At 42.5% G+C, this 18,845-nt stretch overlaps 1 protein-coding gene across 9 annotated transcripts in view; it reads right to left on the bottom strand.

Moving 5' to 3' along the window:
• TNS3 (tensin 3) overlaps positions 1-18,845 on the bottom strand; it is a 337,654-nt gene that overhangs the window by 43,609 nt on the left and 275,200 nt on the right. For all 9 annotated transcript variants that reach the window (XM_064290241.1, XM_064290242.1, XM_064290245.1 and 6 more), the window contains 2 exons: positions 2,655-2,829; positions 308-948 (listed from right to left, as the gene is read on the bottom strand). In XM_064290241.1, coding sequence (XP_064146311.1) covers positions 308-948; positions 2,655-2,829 — 816 coding nt within the window. The remainder of the gene's footprint in view (positions 1-307; positions 949-2,654; positions 2,830-18,845) is intronic.

Below are 18,845 nucleotides of genomic sequence, written 5' to 3'. Positions count from 1 at the left end.
CCTGCCAAAGTTGGCATTAGCTACTGTTAGACTGGATCTAACTTGGATAAATGCAAAATCAAAATGAATTAATGAGAAGCAGAATCAATATTTATCTTGTAGGCAAGCCAGATGGCAAAGGTAGAATTCATCTGAACATCTCCCAAGCCCCTGACAGTTCCGACTTTTTCTTTCACAGCTCTCAACCCAGCACAAGAGACTGTGCTCTTGTGGTGGCTTGCTGTCCAGTTCAACCTATAAATCCAAGGACCTTTTTCTGAGCAAGTAAATATGGAAGAGGTGCCTACACACGTAGAAACACACCTACCTGGCAAAGGGGATGCTGCTTCTGAAGCTTTGGAGAAGTCCGGAAGGACGTTTGGGAAGGGGATGCTGATGGTGCTCCCGCTGTGGGGGCTGGAGAAGCCGCTGGAGGAAGGGGAGACGGAGCCGAAGGAGCGGTCTCCCTCTGAGGCTCGCTTCTTCTCAGGAAGAGGTGGCTGCCCGGGCAGGGTCATCCCTTGACCCTGCAAGACCGGGCTGTGTTGGCCACTGTGTCCAGGCGCGACTGTGAGGAAGTGATGAGGCAGGAAGCCGTTGTCGACAGCCCCTGGGGCAGTCAGCGGGGCACTGGGGGCTGGTGAGACTCCATGGGAATTGGCCAGCAGGGTCCCCGGGGTCTCCCCGGGTGGAAGACTACTTCCCACAGCAGCTCCACTGAAGCTCAGGAAGGATGGGCCGCTCTGGGTGGCCAGAGCTTCCGACAATGGCTCTGTCAGGGAGAGCTCGTGGCTGTTGAAAGAGCCCTGGAGCTCTGAAGGCTGGAAATGGGGCAGAAGTGGGGAGTCCTTCATGGGGCCGGAGAACTCTGAGGTGCCAAGGAGAGCCCCTGCTGGCTGGCTGCTCCCCAACACAGAAAGCGTGGATTTAGGGCTAGTTTCTAACCACTGGTGCTCTGCAGAGGAAGGGCTGTGTGAAAGAGAAGCAAGCCAAAGGAGAAGGTAAGGTCAACTACGAGGTCCCTCAAAATAAGGGACTATTACCCAGGCCCATGAGGACAGGAATGGGGGTCCTGGGGACTGAGACCACCATGTATCACACGAGGTATTTCACAAAGAATGGAATACGTATGCTAACCCTCTACAGACTGAGAAGGAATATCCACTGATGAGTCCATATTCCAGGCCCCTGCTGAGTTCACTCTGCCAGCCCTTCCAGCCTCACATTCCACCACTCTCCCCAGATTCCTGCTCCCACAGTCCCAGGGACCACCTGCCTCACTCCAGTCTCCCCATCTACTCACAAACCCCTGTGCTGCTTCCCCATCCTCCAAAGTCTTCTCCACCCTTGCCCTTCACCTGGCAAAATGCCCCTCTTTCTTCAAGGCCAAGTCCAAATCTGTCCCCATCTTTGAGGCCCTACCAGCCCTTTATCCAGCACCCCAGTCTCCATCCATGTGCATACACAGGCTGAGAGGTAATGTGTTCCTCTCTGGTCCCACAACCCTGGGCACATAAGTCATCTACAGCACTCTCACTGCGGTCAGGCCATTTGCTTATTAACTGTCTGCCTCTCCTCTCAGGACAAATGTTCCTCAAGGTACAACCTCATCTCCCCATTTTCTTCATCTCCCCTTGATGCCTAACATGGGTACTTCACACACAGTCCATTTTCCATAGATGTTTGCTGGGCGAGGCAGCTAATTAAGGGATACCACCAATGGTACCAGGGAACACCATACATTTAGGAATACAGAAAGACAGCTAAGAAAACACCACATAATGTACACATATACCCATATTTCATTAGCAAACACTGGGCACATACCCAATGTGTGTGTGCCAATTCCTAAAATGAGACTTTTAAATAAATAAGTAAATAAATGAATGAATGGATGAATAAATAATAAATAAGAAAGGCAGTAGAATTCAGAACATTAACTAGGGAGGCAATGTGCCCACAGACAAATAAAACACAAAGAAATGTATTCCTACTCTGGGCAAGGGGGTGGCATCACATAAAAATTGCTCAAGGCCTGTCTCTTTGTAAAACAGAGCCTCCTCAGTTTTCCATCGGAACTCAGACTCCAAAACCACGCTCATCCCTACAGCACTCTGTCTCCTAACAGTCAGGGGAGCAAAAAGCTTGCATTGATTTTATTTTCTGCAGAGTCACTTCTTTCCACTCACAGGGGTAGCCTGGATCATTAGGACAGCAAGCTCCCCATGTTCCTGTTGTACTGGCCAGCACTCTGGGCCTTTCAGAGACGTATGTGTTACGTTCCAAATATTCTTAGTAAATGAAACAACTCATTTCTACAATGAGTGTGATTCTGGTGTTGAATTTTATTACAGATTTTCGTTGAAGAGAAAAGGTTGCTTTTGTTTAGCATAATTAAAAATAACATTTATTGAAAGCATCCTAGGAGATAATCTTGCAAGCTGAGGTAAAAACCAAAGCTTTTGAAAATCACTAACTTTTGATGCCCTCTTCCCAGGAGTTGAATAACACGAGTAATATGCAAAATCTTTTTTTTTTTTTTGCTTTTACTTTATTATTCTCTTATCAATCCCCCCATGTTTTAAAGCAGAAAGCAAAAATGGCTTGTACTTCTCATAGCATTATTTTAGTGACCATGGTAGGTTCACTCAGTTCTTAAAACCACACCTTCTTACCTCTCTCTCCGCTGGATGGGACTGTTGCTTGAAATTGTGCAGGATGATGTAAAAGCCTGCTGAAAGGAAGGTGTGGTCGGCATGTCGGCCCAAAGTACCGCAGATTCGGGTCCGGTGGGGCGCTCTGACATCCCCACAGAGTGGTTCAGAACCTCAGGGCGGCCACGGCGGTCTGCTGTGAGAAAAATAAATACAGATGGACCTCGGTTAAAGGATGCGATGGGTTATAACTTTAGAGTGGTTAACATGCTAACCCACAGGTACCTCGGAAAAAAGTCTGGGTGATTTACTTCGGAGAAATCAGCCACTGAAAACCCTATGGTATGCAATTCCACTCTGACGCACGTGGAGGTATCATGAGTTGGAACTGACTCAATGGCAACTGGTACCACTATAAGGAATGATGTTGATTCTTGAAAGCTTTACGTCCTCCAGGTGTATACTAAGCAAAGGGGCTAAAAGCAATGGCTGTGTCCACCAAGTGCAGATTTACTCTTGCCGTCACTGTTTCCAGAACGGAAGCTTCCTAACTTCAATCCCTGCACACAGTGCTCAACAAAATACTGTGACCTGATCAACATCATCACTGTGAAGCCGGTTGGGATCCCTGTGACCATAAGGAAGAGAAACACTCAACATGCGTCATGTTTATTGAGCTGGTCTTCTCACGGCCTCTGTCATCAAGTAAAAATCCCATGACAATGGCTGTAGTCCATTTCTCACTTAGAAAGTGCAAGGCCTTCTCTTTGCAAAGCAGCAGGATGCATGACCAACAGGGAGGTTCTTCAGCAAAATGGCGTACCTTCTGTGAAGTGCAGGCCCTGCCTGTCACATGGCACTTCTATCGACATGTAAACCTGCCCACCTCTAGGCACCACCATGCCCACAGAGGAGGAGGAGGTCTTGCCTGCCTGACATCATATGGAAAATGTGTACCAGAGGGAAGGAAAGCACCACAACATTCCAAGGAATTTCATTAACCTCATCTATGAAATAAATGTCTGCTTCGCTGTGGCCCAAAACTATACCTCGCCCTTTTTATTTTTTAAACTTTAATTCTTTTTTTTTTTGACTGACTAGGTTTTAAGAACTGAGTAAACCTACCATGGTCACTAAAATAACGCTATGAGAAGTACAAGCCATTTTTGCTTTCTGCTTTAAAACATGGGGGGATTGATAAGAGAATAATAAAGTAAAAGCAAAAAAAAAAAAAAAGATTTTGCATATTACTCGTGTTATTCAACTCCTGGGAAGAGGGCATCAAAAGTTAGTGATTTTCAAAAGCTTTGGTTTTTACCTCAGCTTGCAAGATTATCTCCTAGGATGCTTTCAATAAATGTTATTTTTAATTATACTAAACAAAAGCGACCTTTTCTCTTCAACGAAAATCTGTAATAAAATTCAACACCAGAATCACACTCATTGTAGAAATGAGTTGTTTCATTTACTAAGAATATTTGGAAAGGAATTATCAATAGCATACGTGAACTCTGAGGAATAAGATGTCTAGAAGTTTGTATTAAACCAAGGGTCAACAGGCACCCAGCTGTGGATTACCCAGATCAGCCAGGAAATGAGACCCACAACAGCACGAGCAAACTGCCAACCACTTGACCCCTAAGACTGCTCAAACAGGATGCAGTTTTTAACATCCTTCAAAAATGGACCCCTCTTCAAAATGCGCACTATGAATTCACAAACAGGGTTATTAAAATGATTACACTCTGTTTCACTGAGGTGAACGTCCAACGACTCTTCCAAAAAAAAAAAAAAAATTCTAAAAACTACCACCAAATATGGGGTGTGAACCATTTTGATAAAAATTAATGTTTCGATTTTTTTAATCTAGCAGTATTTTTTCTGATCAAACTTCATAGATTTTTTAGATATCACTCCACATAAAATGCCTTAAGTTTTTAATTACTAAAGCAATAACATTCCTAAATTATCTAATAGATCTTAGTAGAGAAAACTGGGCTGCAAAATGTTTATTTAAAAAAAGACAGCTTTAGAAATTAAAGTACAACAGACCTACAAAAGAAGTCACATATTTAAAGCATACAATTTGATCCATTTTGGTGTATATAAACACCATTAAACCATTACCACAATCAAGATAATTATTTTTATCACCACCCACAGGTCCTCGGTGCAAATGGTCTGCAACTGGCTGCTAACCTAAAGGCTGCCGGTTGGAACCCACCCAGTGGCTCCACAGAAGAAAAGCATGCCAGTATGCTTCCATGAAGACTACACCCAGAAAACCCCCTATGGAGGAGTTCTACTCTGCAACACATGGGGTCACCATGAGTTGGAACGGACTGGACATCAACAGGTTTGGTTTTGGTTTATCACCAACAGTCTCCTCATGCCCCTTGTAATCCCTCCAGGCCCTTCCCCTCACCCTATCCCTAGGCAACCACTGATCTTGTTTCTGTCACTTCATGTTATTTTGCATTTCCTCAAAAAATTATATGAATAGAATCACAGAATATGAGTTCTTTTTTTACCTGGATACTTGCACTCATGATAATTACTTTGAGATTTATCAGTGTTGTGGAATGTTATCAATAGCTCATTCCTTTTTATTGGTGAGTGGTTTCCATTGCATGGATATACCAGTTTGTTTAACCAGTTGCCTGTTGATGGACATCTAGGTAGCTTCCAGTTTGGGGGTATTATAAACAAAAAAGAAAAAAAAAAAAGAAAGCTAGAAACTTTCATGCACACATTTCTGCAATCACATGTGTTTTCATTTCTCTTAAGTAAATACCTGGGGATGGAATGTTGGGATTATGTAACAGGTGTATGTTTAACTTTTTCAAAAACTAAGAAACTTTCTCCATAGTGGTTGTGCAACTTCACATCCCTACCAGCAACGAATGAGTGTTCTAGTTCCTCCACACCTTGGCAAAAATTCAGCATAGTTTGTCTTTTTTGATTGTAGCCATTCTAGTGCAATATCACCGAGGTTTTAATTTGCATTCCCTAAAACCTTTTTTTTTTTTTAAAAAAAAAAAAAAACCCTGGTGGCGTAGTGGTTAAGTGCTATGGCTGCTAACCAAAGGGTCGGCAGTTCGAATCCACCAGGTGCTCCTTGGAAATGCCATGGGGCAGTTCTACTCTGTCCTATAGGGTTGCTATGAGTTGGAATTGACTCGACGGCACTGGGTTTTTGGGTTTAAGGACTAATGGTGTTGAGCACCTTTTTGTGTGTTAGGTAGCCATTTTTATGTCTTCTCTGGTAGAATGTCTATTTGAATCTTTTTCCTTCTTTTCTTCTTGCTATTGTCTTCTTATTATTGAGTTATAAGCATTTTTGGATAAAAGCATTTTGTCAGATATATTATTTGCAAATACTTTCTCCCAGTCTTTCACTTGTGTTTTCATTCATTTAACAGTATCTTTTTTAAAGAGAAGTTTTTATTTTCATGAAGTCCAATTTGTCAATTTGTCCTTTTACAGACAGTGCTTCTCACGTTATAGCTACAAAAATCTTTGTCTAACCCACAGTCACAAAAGTTTTTTGCCTACATTTCCTTCCAGAAGTCTTGTAATTGTGGGTTTTACACTTAAGTATACAATCCATTTTCAGCTAATTTTCATACATGATGTGAGGTATGAATCAAAGTTTATTGTCATAGTTTCAGCAACAATTGTTGAAAAAGATTTTCTTTTCTCTCCCAATTTGCTTCTGTACCTTCATCCAAAATCTGTTGCTCATATATGTGTGAGTCTATATCTGAACTCTCCATTTTGTCTCATTGTTCTATTTTCTTACGTTTATGCCAGATGCATACTGTCTTGACCGCTGTAGCTTTATAATAAGTTTTTCAGTAAGACAGCATTAGTCTTCCGACTTCATTTTTCTTTTTCAAAGTTGTGTTGCCTTTTAATTGGCCTTAAAATTTAGACTATTTACTATTAATGTGATTATTAATATGGTTAGGCTTAAATCTCTCATGTTGCTATTTGTTTTCTATTTGTTCCTTTTAGCCTCCTTTTCTGCCTTCCTTTGGATAATTTTTAATGGTTACATATTATCTCCTCTGGAGCCCTGGTGGTGCAGTGGTTAAGAGCTTGACTGCTAACCAAAAGGTCAGCAGTTCGAATCCACCAGCAGCTCACTGGAAACCCTATGGGGCAGTTTTTCTTTGTCCTACAGGGTGGCTATGAATCGGAATCTACTCGATGGCAATGGGTTTTGGTTTATTATCTCCTTTATTGAGTCATTAGCTATAACTTTTTTTTTTTAATATACAGTTAATAAGTTAACACAGGGGATAAAATGAAATCATAAAAAATATACAATTATCCCAAAGAATGAAGAAAACAATCTTATATATTTACACAGTAGTTGTCATTTTCAGTGCTCTTTGCTCCTCTGCATTGATCCATATTCCAATCTGGTATCAGCTTCTTTTGGCCTGAAATACTTCTTTACTTCTTATAATTCTTCCTGCCTTTGCATGTCTAAAAATGTATTTCACCCTCATTTTTGAAAGATATTTTTACTGGGTATTGAATTCTAGTTTGGATTTACCTGTTAGTAGTTTAAAGATGTTGTTCAACTGTCTTCTTGCTTGCATCATTTCTGATAAAAAAGTTGTTATCCTTATAATTTTTCCTCTGTATGCAAAGCATCTTTTTCTTTTTCCTTACGAGTGATTTTTAACATTTTCTTTTTTACTGCTTGTTTTGTGCTGTTTGATTATAATGTGCTTTGGTATGGTTTTCTTCATGATTTTTGTGTTGGGAATTTACTGAGCTTCTTGGATCTGTGGGCTTATAGGTCTCATTAAATTTGGAAGAGTTCAGCCATTATGTTTTCAAATATTTCTTCTGTTCCTCTTCTTATTCAGTAAATCCAATTATATGTCCATTAAGCCACTTTAAGTGATCCCACAGCTCAGATATCCTATACATTTAAAAAATTTTTCTCTTCTCTGTTTCACTTTAGATAGTTTCTATCACTACGTCATATATTCACTGACCATTTCATCTGCTAATCTTATATCCATTGAGGGTATTTTTCATTTCTGACACTGAGGTTAGATTCTCTAAAAGTTTGATTTGGGTCTTTTTTATATGTTCTGTATCTCTGTTTTACAATTTGAACATATGGAACACAGTCACAATAATTATTTTAGTGTAATTCAAACATCTGATAATTTAACTATTTGTATCATTTTCTGGTCAGTTTCAATTGTCTGGTTTTGCTCTTAACGATGCTGAGTATTTTCCTGCTTCTTTAAACGTTTGGTAATTCAAATTTAAATGTGTAGTAATTCAAATTTAAATGTGTAGTAATTCAAATTTAAATGTCTGTTAATTCAAATACCAGACATTTTGAATTTACTTTGTTGGATTCTAGGTATTTTTGTACTCTTATAAATATTCTTAATCTTTGTACTGGGATGCAGTTAAGTTACTTGGAAACAACTTACTGCTTTTATGTATTGCTTTAAACGCTTGTTAGGCAGGACTAGAGCAGTTCTCAGCTTAGTGCCAATTATTTCTGTATACTACTCTAGGAAATAGATTGCCAGGCCTTTCTTCTTAGTCCATCTTAGTCTGGAAGCTCTGCTGAAACCTGTACAGCATCCTAGAAACACACAAGCCTCCACTTGACAGATGGGTGGAGGCTATGCATGAGAAGTACACTGGCCAGGAATTGAACCCAGGCAAGAATTCTACCACTGAACCACCGCTGCTCCTTTTATTTATCTATCTACCTATCTATAATTTTGGGGGAACACGATATCTACTGTTTAATAAAAAATTATCAGACATGCCAGGATCCAGGACAAAGAAATGGAAACAAAAACAAAACATCAAAAGGTGACACATTAAATTTTGTTATTTTAAAGTCTGTGTCTTTTAACTCCAGTTAAATGTCAGAGAGCCCCACTAGTATTTTAAAAAAAATAATGAAAAGGACAGAGAAATGAAGTACTGATAGGTACTACAACATAGATGAACCTTGAAAACATGCTAGATGAAACAGTCAATCACAAAAGGACATATATTATATGACCCCACTTACATGAAATATATAGAATAGGCAAGTGTGTAGAGACCAAAATGTATTAGTGGTTATCAGGGGTGGGGACGGGGGAGTCGCTGTTCGAGAAGCACTGAGTACCTATTTATGGTGTTAGGAAATTTGGCAACAGATAGTGATAACTGCATATCATAATTAACGTAATCAATGTCACTGAATTGTATACATAAAAAATGTTGAACTGAAAAATGTTGTGTTATATGTACTTCTTATACACACACACACATGCACACACGATGTACTTGCTAAGTACCAACTCAATGATAACATGGTGCTAGACAATGTGCAGAGCTGAAAAGAGAAAACCAGAGCAAAAGAGTGAGTTCCTGTAGGCTCCCCCCTTGAGGAGGTATTTTGTCAGAATGAGAAGATCCTGGGGAAATTACCACAGCGCTCAGGAGTGTGTGAGGTATAAGACTGCGAGCTTCAGCCACCATCCACACGAGGAATCATGTCTGTCTGGGGACAGCAGGAGGGCTTCCTGGAGGAAGTGGCATCCTAGAAGGATGGGTGGAATTCAGATAGACCCTATGGGTGTCAAGGGCACACTGGGCAGCCTCCTGCAGGCTCCTTTCTTACTGGGCAGGTGCTGCCTCCCCATGTTCACAGCTATGTCCCAGCATGGAACTGGCACTGAGAAGTTCAGTGGATGACTGAGCAAAGGTGCAGATGTGGAAGGGGAAAGTGCAAAGTGTGCTGTGGAAATCCTGCTTTGGGGGCTGGCCTAGAGGAGTGAGGGCATGCGGGTCAGCACTGAGGAGCTGAACAGAACTTGGGAATCAGAACAAAAAATGTGTCTTGTCAATCAAGTCCAATACCTTCCCCTTAGGACTGTTTTGAAAGCTAAGCGCAATGTGCTCATATATGAGAGTATGGTGCTGTGCATCATGCGTAACACCTACTCTGCAGATTTCAGCTGTTTCTGCTACTAACATTGCTCCTCATGGTCCCCATGAAGTGGCAAGTGCAACTGTGGCTGCTGTACAGTCAGGGTGCCATGAGAGCCTACAGAATCCCACTCCGAGACTCAGAGGCCCCAGCCACACTCACAGGGCGCCTGAGGGTTTCAGCAAATGCCAAGAGGCTGAAGGAAAATAAAACCCCACTTTGTTCCCCTTATCACATTGCTTGTCCCTGAAAACAGCCAGCAAAGCACTTCCCATGAAAGTGGCTTTGTTTATAATTCAACTAGCACCAACTCTAGGGGCATATGGCTGTGTTTTATTCCCTCTTATCCCAGCTACAGCACTGAGTCTTTTATCTGAAGAAGGGGGCTGCCCAAAGCACCGAGGTTCTGTATTTACTCCAAGGACCTCAGCTCAGGGAACAGCGACTTCCTATGCCATTTCTTCGGCAGAACCCTGGCTCCTTTGTGTACTCAGAGATGCAAGTCAGCTAAAAGCAACCACTGCACAGCTGAATGCCACAACAATTCAAACCACTTGTTAGTTGGAACTCAGAGGAGACTAAGAAGACACTCTTCACTGACAGATAAGTGGGGTCCTGGCACATTTTTAGGCCAGCACAAACATGACCAGTTCTAATGACTGTGATTAGACAATGATGAGGACATTGATGACTGCTTCCTTTTACTAAACATTACCACATGTCAAGTACTGTGTTTTACTCCCTCTTGTCCCAGCTATAGGACTCAGTCTTTCAGCTGAAGAAGTGGGCTGCCCAAAGCACCAAGGTTCAGTATTTACTCCAAGGACCTCAGCTCAGAGAACATCGACTTCCTATGCCAGTTCTATACCACTTTACAACTCTGTAGCCCTGATGGTGTAAGGGTTAAGAACTTGGCTGCTAATCCAAAGGTCAGCAGTTTGAATCCACCAGCTGCTCCTAGGAAGCCCTATGGGAGCAGTTCTACTCTGTCTTATAAGGTCGCTATGAGTTGGAATCAGCTCAATGGCAACAAATTTCGTTTGGTTTTACGACTCTACCTCCATTTGGTCTGCACAATAGGAGATGTTACGCTCCCCACTTTGCAGGTGAGGAGAATGAGGCTTAGAGAACTGAGTCACTTAAGTAAGTGTTGCAAGAGTAGGGTTCGCCTTCCCTGCTGGGAATGTAGCAAGCAGATGAACGGGGACACTGCAGAGCTGGGGGGGTAGGACATTTAGAATCTTAGAACTACTGTAGATAAATATACCAGTTAAAGGAGCTAGACCCACAGATTGCAAACCCCTCTGCCCTTCTTTTCTAGAATTTTACTCACCCTAAGAGCTTTTTTTTTTTTTTTTAAGAGCAGGCAGAATTTTTTTTTTTTTTTTGGTTTAAATTGTACATTTGATATTCACAACTAAACCCAAGTCTAGGTGGAATTTCACAAATGACAACTGTTCAGCCCCGTGCCTCAAAGGCAGCTAGGGAAATGGGCCAGGAATGCAGATGATGGTGATCATAAAGATTGGGTTTTCCAGTTGGCAAGAAAGGCCTGGGACAGGGTATTTCACTGAGGTCTGAAGGGGAATGGGACAACACAGGCTTTCCTCAGTGGCGAGGCTCTCACAGCCTCTCTTTCGCTGAATTTTGCAGAAGTGGCAATGGAATGGGTTTGGAAGCCAATCTGGGTGCAGTCAAAATTCCCGAAAGGTAATTTGAAGCAATGCACTCCCCTACTTTTTTTTTTTTTAATTTTCATGCTTCCATTCATCATCTTCTTCTTCTTTTTTTTTTTTTTTTTGGTGAAAATGTACACAGCAAAGGATACACCATGTCAACAATTTCTACATGTACAAATTAACATCGCCAATGAGAAGGGTTAGGTGAGGTGCTTGGGGGCAGTACATTTATGTTAATGGTGGAATAGTTTGGAAAAGTATAGTGAGAATGGTTGTAAAACTGAAAGAATGTAATCAATGTCACTGAACTGTACACTCCCTTACTTTTGAAGGGCAGTCACAAGGTCACTGTTTTCAGGAGCATTTGCACTCTGTAGAGTCCTGCTTCCAGATGGGATCTTGGGCCCTGGACAGAAACTTCTTTTAGTTGCCACCATCCTGGCAGAATCTCATTTCTGTTTGTTCTCAGTGGGAGCAGCAGTAGCCTCACATTTTTCCTTCCCTGCTGAAACCCAAATGAGGAATGCATAATACTCGCTAGTATTTGGAAATCCAACTTCATTTCACTCTTCCCCACCCCCCAAGCTGGCTGGTGTCCCCAACACCCTGCGGGAAGTGAGGAGCAGGGTGGCTGCTTGGCCACTGGCCCTGTAAGAGGGCTGGAACAAGGATGGCCAGCTCCCATTCTTCCTGGGACTTCAGGCATTTCTCCAGGAAGATACTTCTCTGCTCCCACTTCCTCCATTTCCCTTACCCAGAAGGAGGGTGAGAGAGGGTCACAGGCTCTGTTCCAAGAGATCTATTTTTATGCTTTCATTCAAGCTGCTGCAGGAAGGTTCTGTGGGAAGTTGGATAACACCCACTCTCTGCTGTACACTATTTACATGACAAGTAAGTTCACAGGAAGAAAAGAAACCCATATTGCTCAAGGCAGGGTCACTGGCTCACTATCCGCAAAGCCTTGGTGCCTGGCAAAACGCCTGAAGCCTAACTGTGGAAGGACCTGCCAGACATATTAAAAACTAATGGGGGATCCAAAATGAAGGTGCACCCCTGGTGTGCGATTCTTATCTAAAGATGCAGGAATCTTAACTTACTCAACAAAAATCAGGACTTCTGACATAAAAGTCAATATTCTCCTGTGTTCCTAATCATATAAAAAACCAATTTTACAGAGGTATAATGCATCAATTACTGCTAATAACTATATACTGTTTTTAAATTTTTGTATTATCTTTGTTGAAAAATAAATTTAGCTTAAGTCAAGATTATATTCTCCCAGTCAGAAGAAGAAACCTGAGTTTTATTACTTAACTACCTAAAAAGTCAGACTTAGCCTTTGGCCTACTAATATACAGGCATATTCACAATCAACTTTGAGAACTGAGTGAAAAGCCTGATTGACTGAGTGGCGATCTTTCTCCATCCCTCCCTCTGGTTGTATCCTGGGTTATTACGCTGTTAAATATGCAGCCCCATTCTGCAGTTTGAGAGGTCTCTGCCAAATGGCACCCTAGCAAATCTTCTGTCTCTTTATTTCAGTATATCTTTAGGGGTAAAATTGGGGCTGCTGAGGAGCAGTAGCATTGATCTACAAGTCCTAGTCTGGGCTCCTCCCCCTGCAGGCCTTGGAATGTTGGGCCCATTCACCTCTGAGACCCTCAGGTCCTGGATCTATAGAATCCCTTCAGTTGGGATCAGATTAGATGATTTCTATGATCTATTTAGTACTGAATTTCAAAATACTATTTAAAACACAAGACTTTGTATGCAAGGTTCTATAGTAGTGATTTTTTTTTTAAGACACTCCTTAACTTATAACCCTTCTATTATTTGTCTGTGAACAACGGGCCATTTAACCAGCCTTTTTTTTTTTTCTTTTACTTGAAAGCAAAGGGAACATGGGCAGCCAACCAGATACGATTAAAATTTAATTAGTGAAAAATCCTGAAAAGGAAAATAACACTGTACCTGTTTTTTGATGGAAACCAAAGTCCTGATACTCCACAAACGTATAAACAAGGAATGATCCCAATTACATACACAACACTTTCTTGGCCTTGAGCTCTTTCTTTTGTAAATCCTGATGTTAAAATCACACCCTATGGATTTAGTTCTACAACTTAAGGGATGCTCTCAAAATGACCAAACCCGCTGCGTCTCTTCTTGAAGCACACCAGGTCCTTATTCCCCTACAGGGCTAGGCATGCCCCAGCCAGGTGTGGAGTTGGGATTCTTGCCTCCTAACAGATAGGTGACTCTTCTGTGAATTATCCTTAAAACAATTATGCCACAGTCTTCCTTTTACCCAATAATACAAAAAAAAAAAACCCGTTACCCTCGACAAAAGGAACCAGAAAATGCAGATAAAATAGTTTATTATGAGGGGGATCCTCTTTTCTCTCATTATTTTGAAGAAACAACAACAAAAAAAACCCACCAAACCTAGTGCCGTCAAGTCGATTCCGACTCATAGCGACCCTATAGGACAGAGGAGAACTGCCCCATAGAGTTTCCAAGGAGCGCCTGGCGGATTCGAACTGCCAGCCTTTTGGTTAGCAGCCATAGCACTTAACCACTACGCCACCACGGTTTCCTTTTGAAGAAGTCCTATTTAAATTCACGTTTCAATTCAAACAGACTGGAAAAAAAACACATTTTGCCATTTACTTAGTGCTGTGTAGGGAATTCTAATGTTGAATCAAGGGGGGTTTCCCAAGCAGTTTCTATTCTTAAGATGCACTAAATGAGGCCTGTTTCTCTAAGTGACCAACAAGGGCCCTTGGCAACCTACAAAGAGGAAAGCTCTTGGCAGAACTTGGGGAGCAGCAGCCACATGCCCACTCTTTGGACTAAAACATGGACATCATGTCGCTTATGGGGTGTGACCACATGCTGACGAGGCAGCTTGACTATCTGCAGGTAACAGAGGTGGGCACGGGAGTCTGCATGTGAGAACCAGCCTGCTTAAGGACATGCTGCAAGTCACAGCTTTCCTCTGCCTGCCCGGATTGCTGGCCTTGACTGACCAGGGGCTCCAACTTTGACTGCGAGTATAAAAAGGATCATGTCTCCTAGCCTTAGTGAGAACTCAGAGAGGACCCCTCAGGAACATCTCCAGGAGCCCCATTTCTGCCCTAAGTGATGAGTGACACACACTGGAAGGTCAGGAGGAGAGGGGCCACTGGCCCTGGCCCACTCTTTACGGTGTGCCTGTTCTCGCCCCACCTTCAGGGAAATGTGACACTCAGTGCTGTGGCCTCCACTTGCTAGTTACTCCCTGACACACTTTTTCCCAGTTCTTGCAGGGCTGGACAAGTAAGCAGCACAGTATGTGAGATTTGTGTCTAGAGTAAAAGAAGGCACCCAGTGGAGGCTCATCATCACTGTCCTCTCCTCCACTTCCTCCTTCTCTCTCACTCCTGTCTGGAAGGCTGTGGCATGCATAACTCTGGAGGGATCTGTGCACTGAACTCCTCTTTACTCTACCCCTCCCAAAGGCAAGCACCACAGCCCTTAATGACACCCATCACTGCTTTCCAAGCCCTTAAACTCCAAGACAGTACAATATCAAGATGCCATTTTCACCTTTCAGATTTGCAAAGATTACCATGTCTTAATAATGCCATATTGACAAAGACTGGGGCGAGCAGTCGCTTTCACATATTCTGATGAGAATACAAAACTGGTACCACCACCTAGAGGAAAATCTGGCAACATCTGTTAAAAACAAGAATTTAAGAATTCAATAAACTATGCCAAAAATAAAAGAGAAGAAAGGAAAAGAAAATTTCAATTGCCCACCAAGAAGAAACTGGTATAAAAACAATTAAATAGAATGCTATGTGGATCAAAAAAAAAAAAAAAAAAGAGGTAGATTCAGACATAATGATAGCAAAAGATGTCAAGTTTTGTGAAAGCAAAGAAATGGCACAATATTGTAGATGATCTTGTGTAGAGAAACTAAGTCATGCATCTGTATGTGTATACTCATATATAAGTTGACAGGTTTTATAAGAAACTGGTAACAGTGATTGTGTCTAAGGAATACAAGTGGGGATATGAGGGCTCTTTTAGTGGTTAAGAGCTACGGCTGCTAATCAAAAGGCCGGTAGTTCAAATCTGCCAGGTACTCCTTGGAAACCCAGCTGGGGCAGTTCTACTCTGTCCTATAGGGTCGCTATGAGTCGGATTGACTCGACAACAATGGGTTTGCTTTTTGGTTTTTTACTATTAACCAATTGCCCTACATTATGGTTTTAGTCATTTTAACAACAGCATGTATGAGTTTTATAACAATACTAAAAACATTAATTAATAGAAATAGCACTTTAGCACTCTAAAATCCTCATTCTGCCCTTCGAGACTGCCCATCTCAGAGCTGGTCATTGCTTCCTTCATCTGACCCAACCGGTGTCTCCCCTTCACTAGGCCATCTGGATCTGAGCTGACCACTGGCAGCTGCCTTTTCACTTGAGTTTGGTACAGCCATAATTCATTGATGGTATTGCTCCTTAAAAAAAAATAAATAACAACCCCGTTTCGTGAGCAGTGATTCAGGTAGTGAGTGTCACCTTGTATGAGCTGAGGTTTGTATTCTTTGGTTTGTTCTGCTGTTTGAGTCCTAGTACAGTGCAAATCTTCAATAAATTGAACTAAAGATTCTTCTTTTTTGTAAAGCTCAACAATTGAGAATGGATGAAAATAACTGCGCGGTGTACTTATTTAAAGGTTGTGTGGACGTCTTCAAAGTAGGTTTAATATCCTTGGTGGTAGGGACTGCAACAGCCTTCTTCCCCTGACATCACACACACAAGCACTCAACAAGCACTCTGCACTATTGTGCTCCCAAAATTGCCAATAACCATTAGGAATACAGAGACACATGGTGGGGTGGGCAGTAGTAGTTGTTCTGGCCGTTCAGCATTCTCACCCACTTAAGTCGACAGTACTCCGATTTTGATGAGGGGAACCAACCTCTTCCCATTATTAGCCCTTGTGCCGCCAGTAGTCATCCCCATTCCATGTGCTCCACGTATCGTCTATCAGAGCCCCACCTCCATTCCTGATTGTCCTACCTGTCCCAGGAAAAACTCCAGAAAAAATAAGCATCTTACAAAAATATGACTCAATTCCAAGGTTCTGGTTTGAGCGCTCAGGAAAACAAACTTCTTTTCTGACAGTCCTTAAGGAAAAAGGACGTGGAGGCTGGCACTACTGAGGCCCCCCTGAGACCACACGGAGCCTGGGCATGGAACCAACACACAAGAGGCAGGGGCGAGAAAATGTAGGGCAAGGGTGGGGGGAAGGGGAGGAAGAGGGAGACAGAGACAGATTGACAGATACAGAGAAAGACCTGCTCTGACAACTCTGATGAGTCTCATGAAACCATACCTGAAGCCAGAACCACTCTTTGGCTGATCAGTAAATTCTTCCTTTTTTTCTTAAGCCAGTTTGAGTTGGGACTGGCTACTTGCAACAGACAGCAGCGTCAGTGATACAGGATCCTTGCCTCAAAGCTGTTCCCAATCTGGTAGGAACCAAGATAAAACCAAACAAAACCAAACCCAGTGCCGTCGAGTCGATTCCGACTCATAGCGACCCTATAGGACAGGGTAGAACTGCCCCATAGAGTTTCCAAGGAGCACCTGGTGGATTCGAACTGCCGACCCTTTGGTTAGCAGCTGTAGCACTTAGCTACTACGTCACCAGGGTTTCCAGGAACCAAGACAGACAGGGATATTTATAGCAGAGGGCCACAGGAGCCATGGTTGAGGACTGTGCAGGTGGCGCCAGAGAAAAGAAAACCAAAACCAAAACAAAACAAAAAACAAAAAGCCAGTGCCATTGAGTCGATTCCGACTCATAGCGACCCTATAGGACAGAGTAGAACTGCCCCATAGAGTTTCCAAGGAGCACCTGGCAGATTTGAACTGCTGACCCTTTGGTTAGCAGCCATAGCATTTAACCACTACGCCACCACGGTTTCCAGAGAAAAGAAAGAGGCCTGAAAATTCCCCTCAAGGAAGCTGTCCTTGTACTGAATCAAAAAAAAAAAAAAAAAAGAGGAAGGTTTCCCAAGCAGACGGTGAAGCCTGTGTAAGTCAGTCTGAGACAAAACACTTGCCTTGAGCATAATGGGCTGGCCGAAATGGTGGTGAGTAAAGATGATCACAAACCAACCAAGCCACAGGCAGGAGTGGGTAACTGTCAGCAGAAAGCACTGCCGACTCAAGGTGACATTGAAGTCTGGGTCAACATCATGCTGCACTTTGATCCACACCTTGCTTAAGAACTTTCAGTTCCCAGAATAACTCCCGTCCCCTAACTGGTCCTGTTCATAGGCCAAGTGGTTCTGCTGTTTCCGTCAGACAGGCCAATCGCCAGAGAATCTGGTTTTCCTGGGGAAACGGGGCCTGGGAAACATGCTAAACTTGATCAGAACTCTTCCAAGAAGTGATTCCTTCAGCATGGTGCAAGATCACTTGCTGTTAGAAATCCTGGGAAGCCTTTATCCAAAATAATAGCTTTCTCTTAAACTGACTGCACTGGAGAGGTGTAAAATCCTGCTGACACAGAGGGCCCAGGGCTGACAAGCACCCTATAATCTCAGAAAGTATCTTACTGTCACTGGAACAGTTTATTTCCTGTGGAAGATTTCAGCAGACATAAATCCAGGGAAGACATCAAGGACTGGCTCCTCTCAAAGTCTCCAAGGCGCTTGGGTGGTCTGTATCCATTATGCTACCCAAGAATTCCCATAAAATAGCTGGGACTTGAGGCCTCCAACAGGACGTTTCTAGTCTAATTTCAGAAACTGGTAGACAGCTGTTTTCAAGAGAATGTCCCTGGTCAGACTCTAAAGGCAGGTCCCTGACTACACAGTGGAGTCTTTGCCCAATACTTCTAGATAGCCCTCTAAATGATAATGAATGCAGCATCATTGACCCCTTGTCAGGTAAGCTTTCAAAATCTCAGGTTAAATTAGACCTCTTGCTGTTGTTGTTAGGTGCCATGGAGTCAGTTCTGACTCATAGCGACCCTGTGTACAATAGAACGAAACAAGGCCCGGTCCTGCGCCATCCTCATGATTGTTGTTATGCTTGAGCCCATTGTTGCAGCCACTGTGTCAATCCATCTCATTGAGGGTCTTCCTCTTTTTCACTGACCCCCTACTTTACAAGCATGATGTCTTTCTCCAGGGACTGATCCCTCCTGATAACATGTCCACAGTATGTGAGACAAAGTCTCACCATCCTCGTTTTCTAAGGAGCGTTGTGGTTATACTTCTTCCAAGACAGATCTGTTCATTCTTTTGGCAGTCCATGTTATACTCAACATTCTTCACCAACACCATAACTCAAAGGCATCAATTCTTCTTCAGTCTTCTTTATTCATTGTCCAGGTTTCCCATGCATATAAGGTGACTGAAAACACCATGGCTTAAGTCAGGCGCACCTTAGTCCTTAAAGTCACATCTTTGCTTTTTAATACTTTAAAGAGGTCTTTTGCAGTAGATTTTGCCCAGTGCGAAGCATTGTTTGGTTTCTTGACTGCTGC

This window comes from Loxodonta africana, chromosome 8 (assembly GCF_030014295.1).
Source record: "Loxodonta africana isolate mLoxAfr1 chromosome 8, mLoxAfr1.hap2, whole genome shotgun sequence".
In the NCBI taxonomy this organism is placed as follows: Eukaryota; Metazoa; Chordata; class Mammalia; order Proboscidea; family Elephantidae; genus Loxodonta; species Loxodonta africana.
Note: the sequence above shows the minus strand (reverse complement) of the source record. Positions and strands in the feature narration are given on the sequence as shown.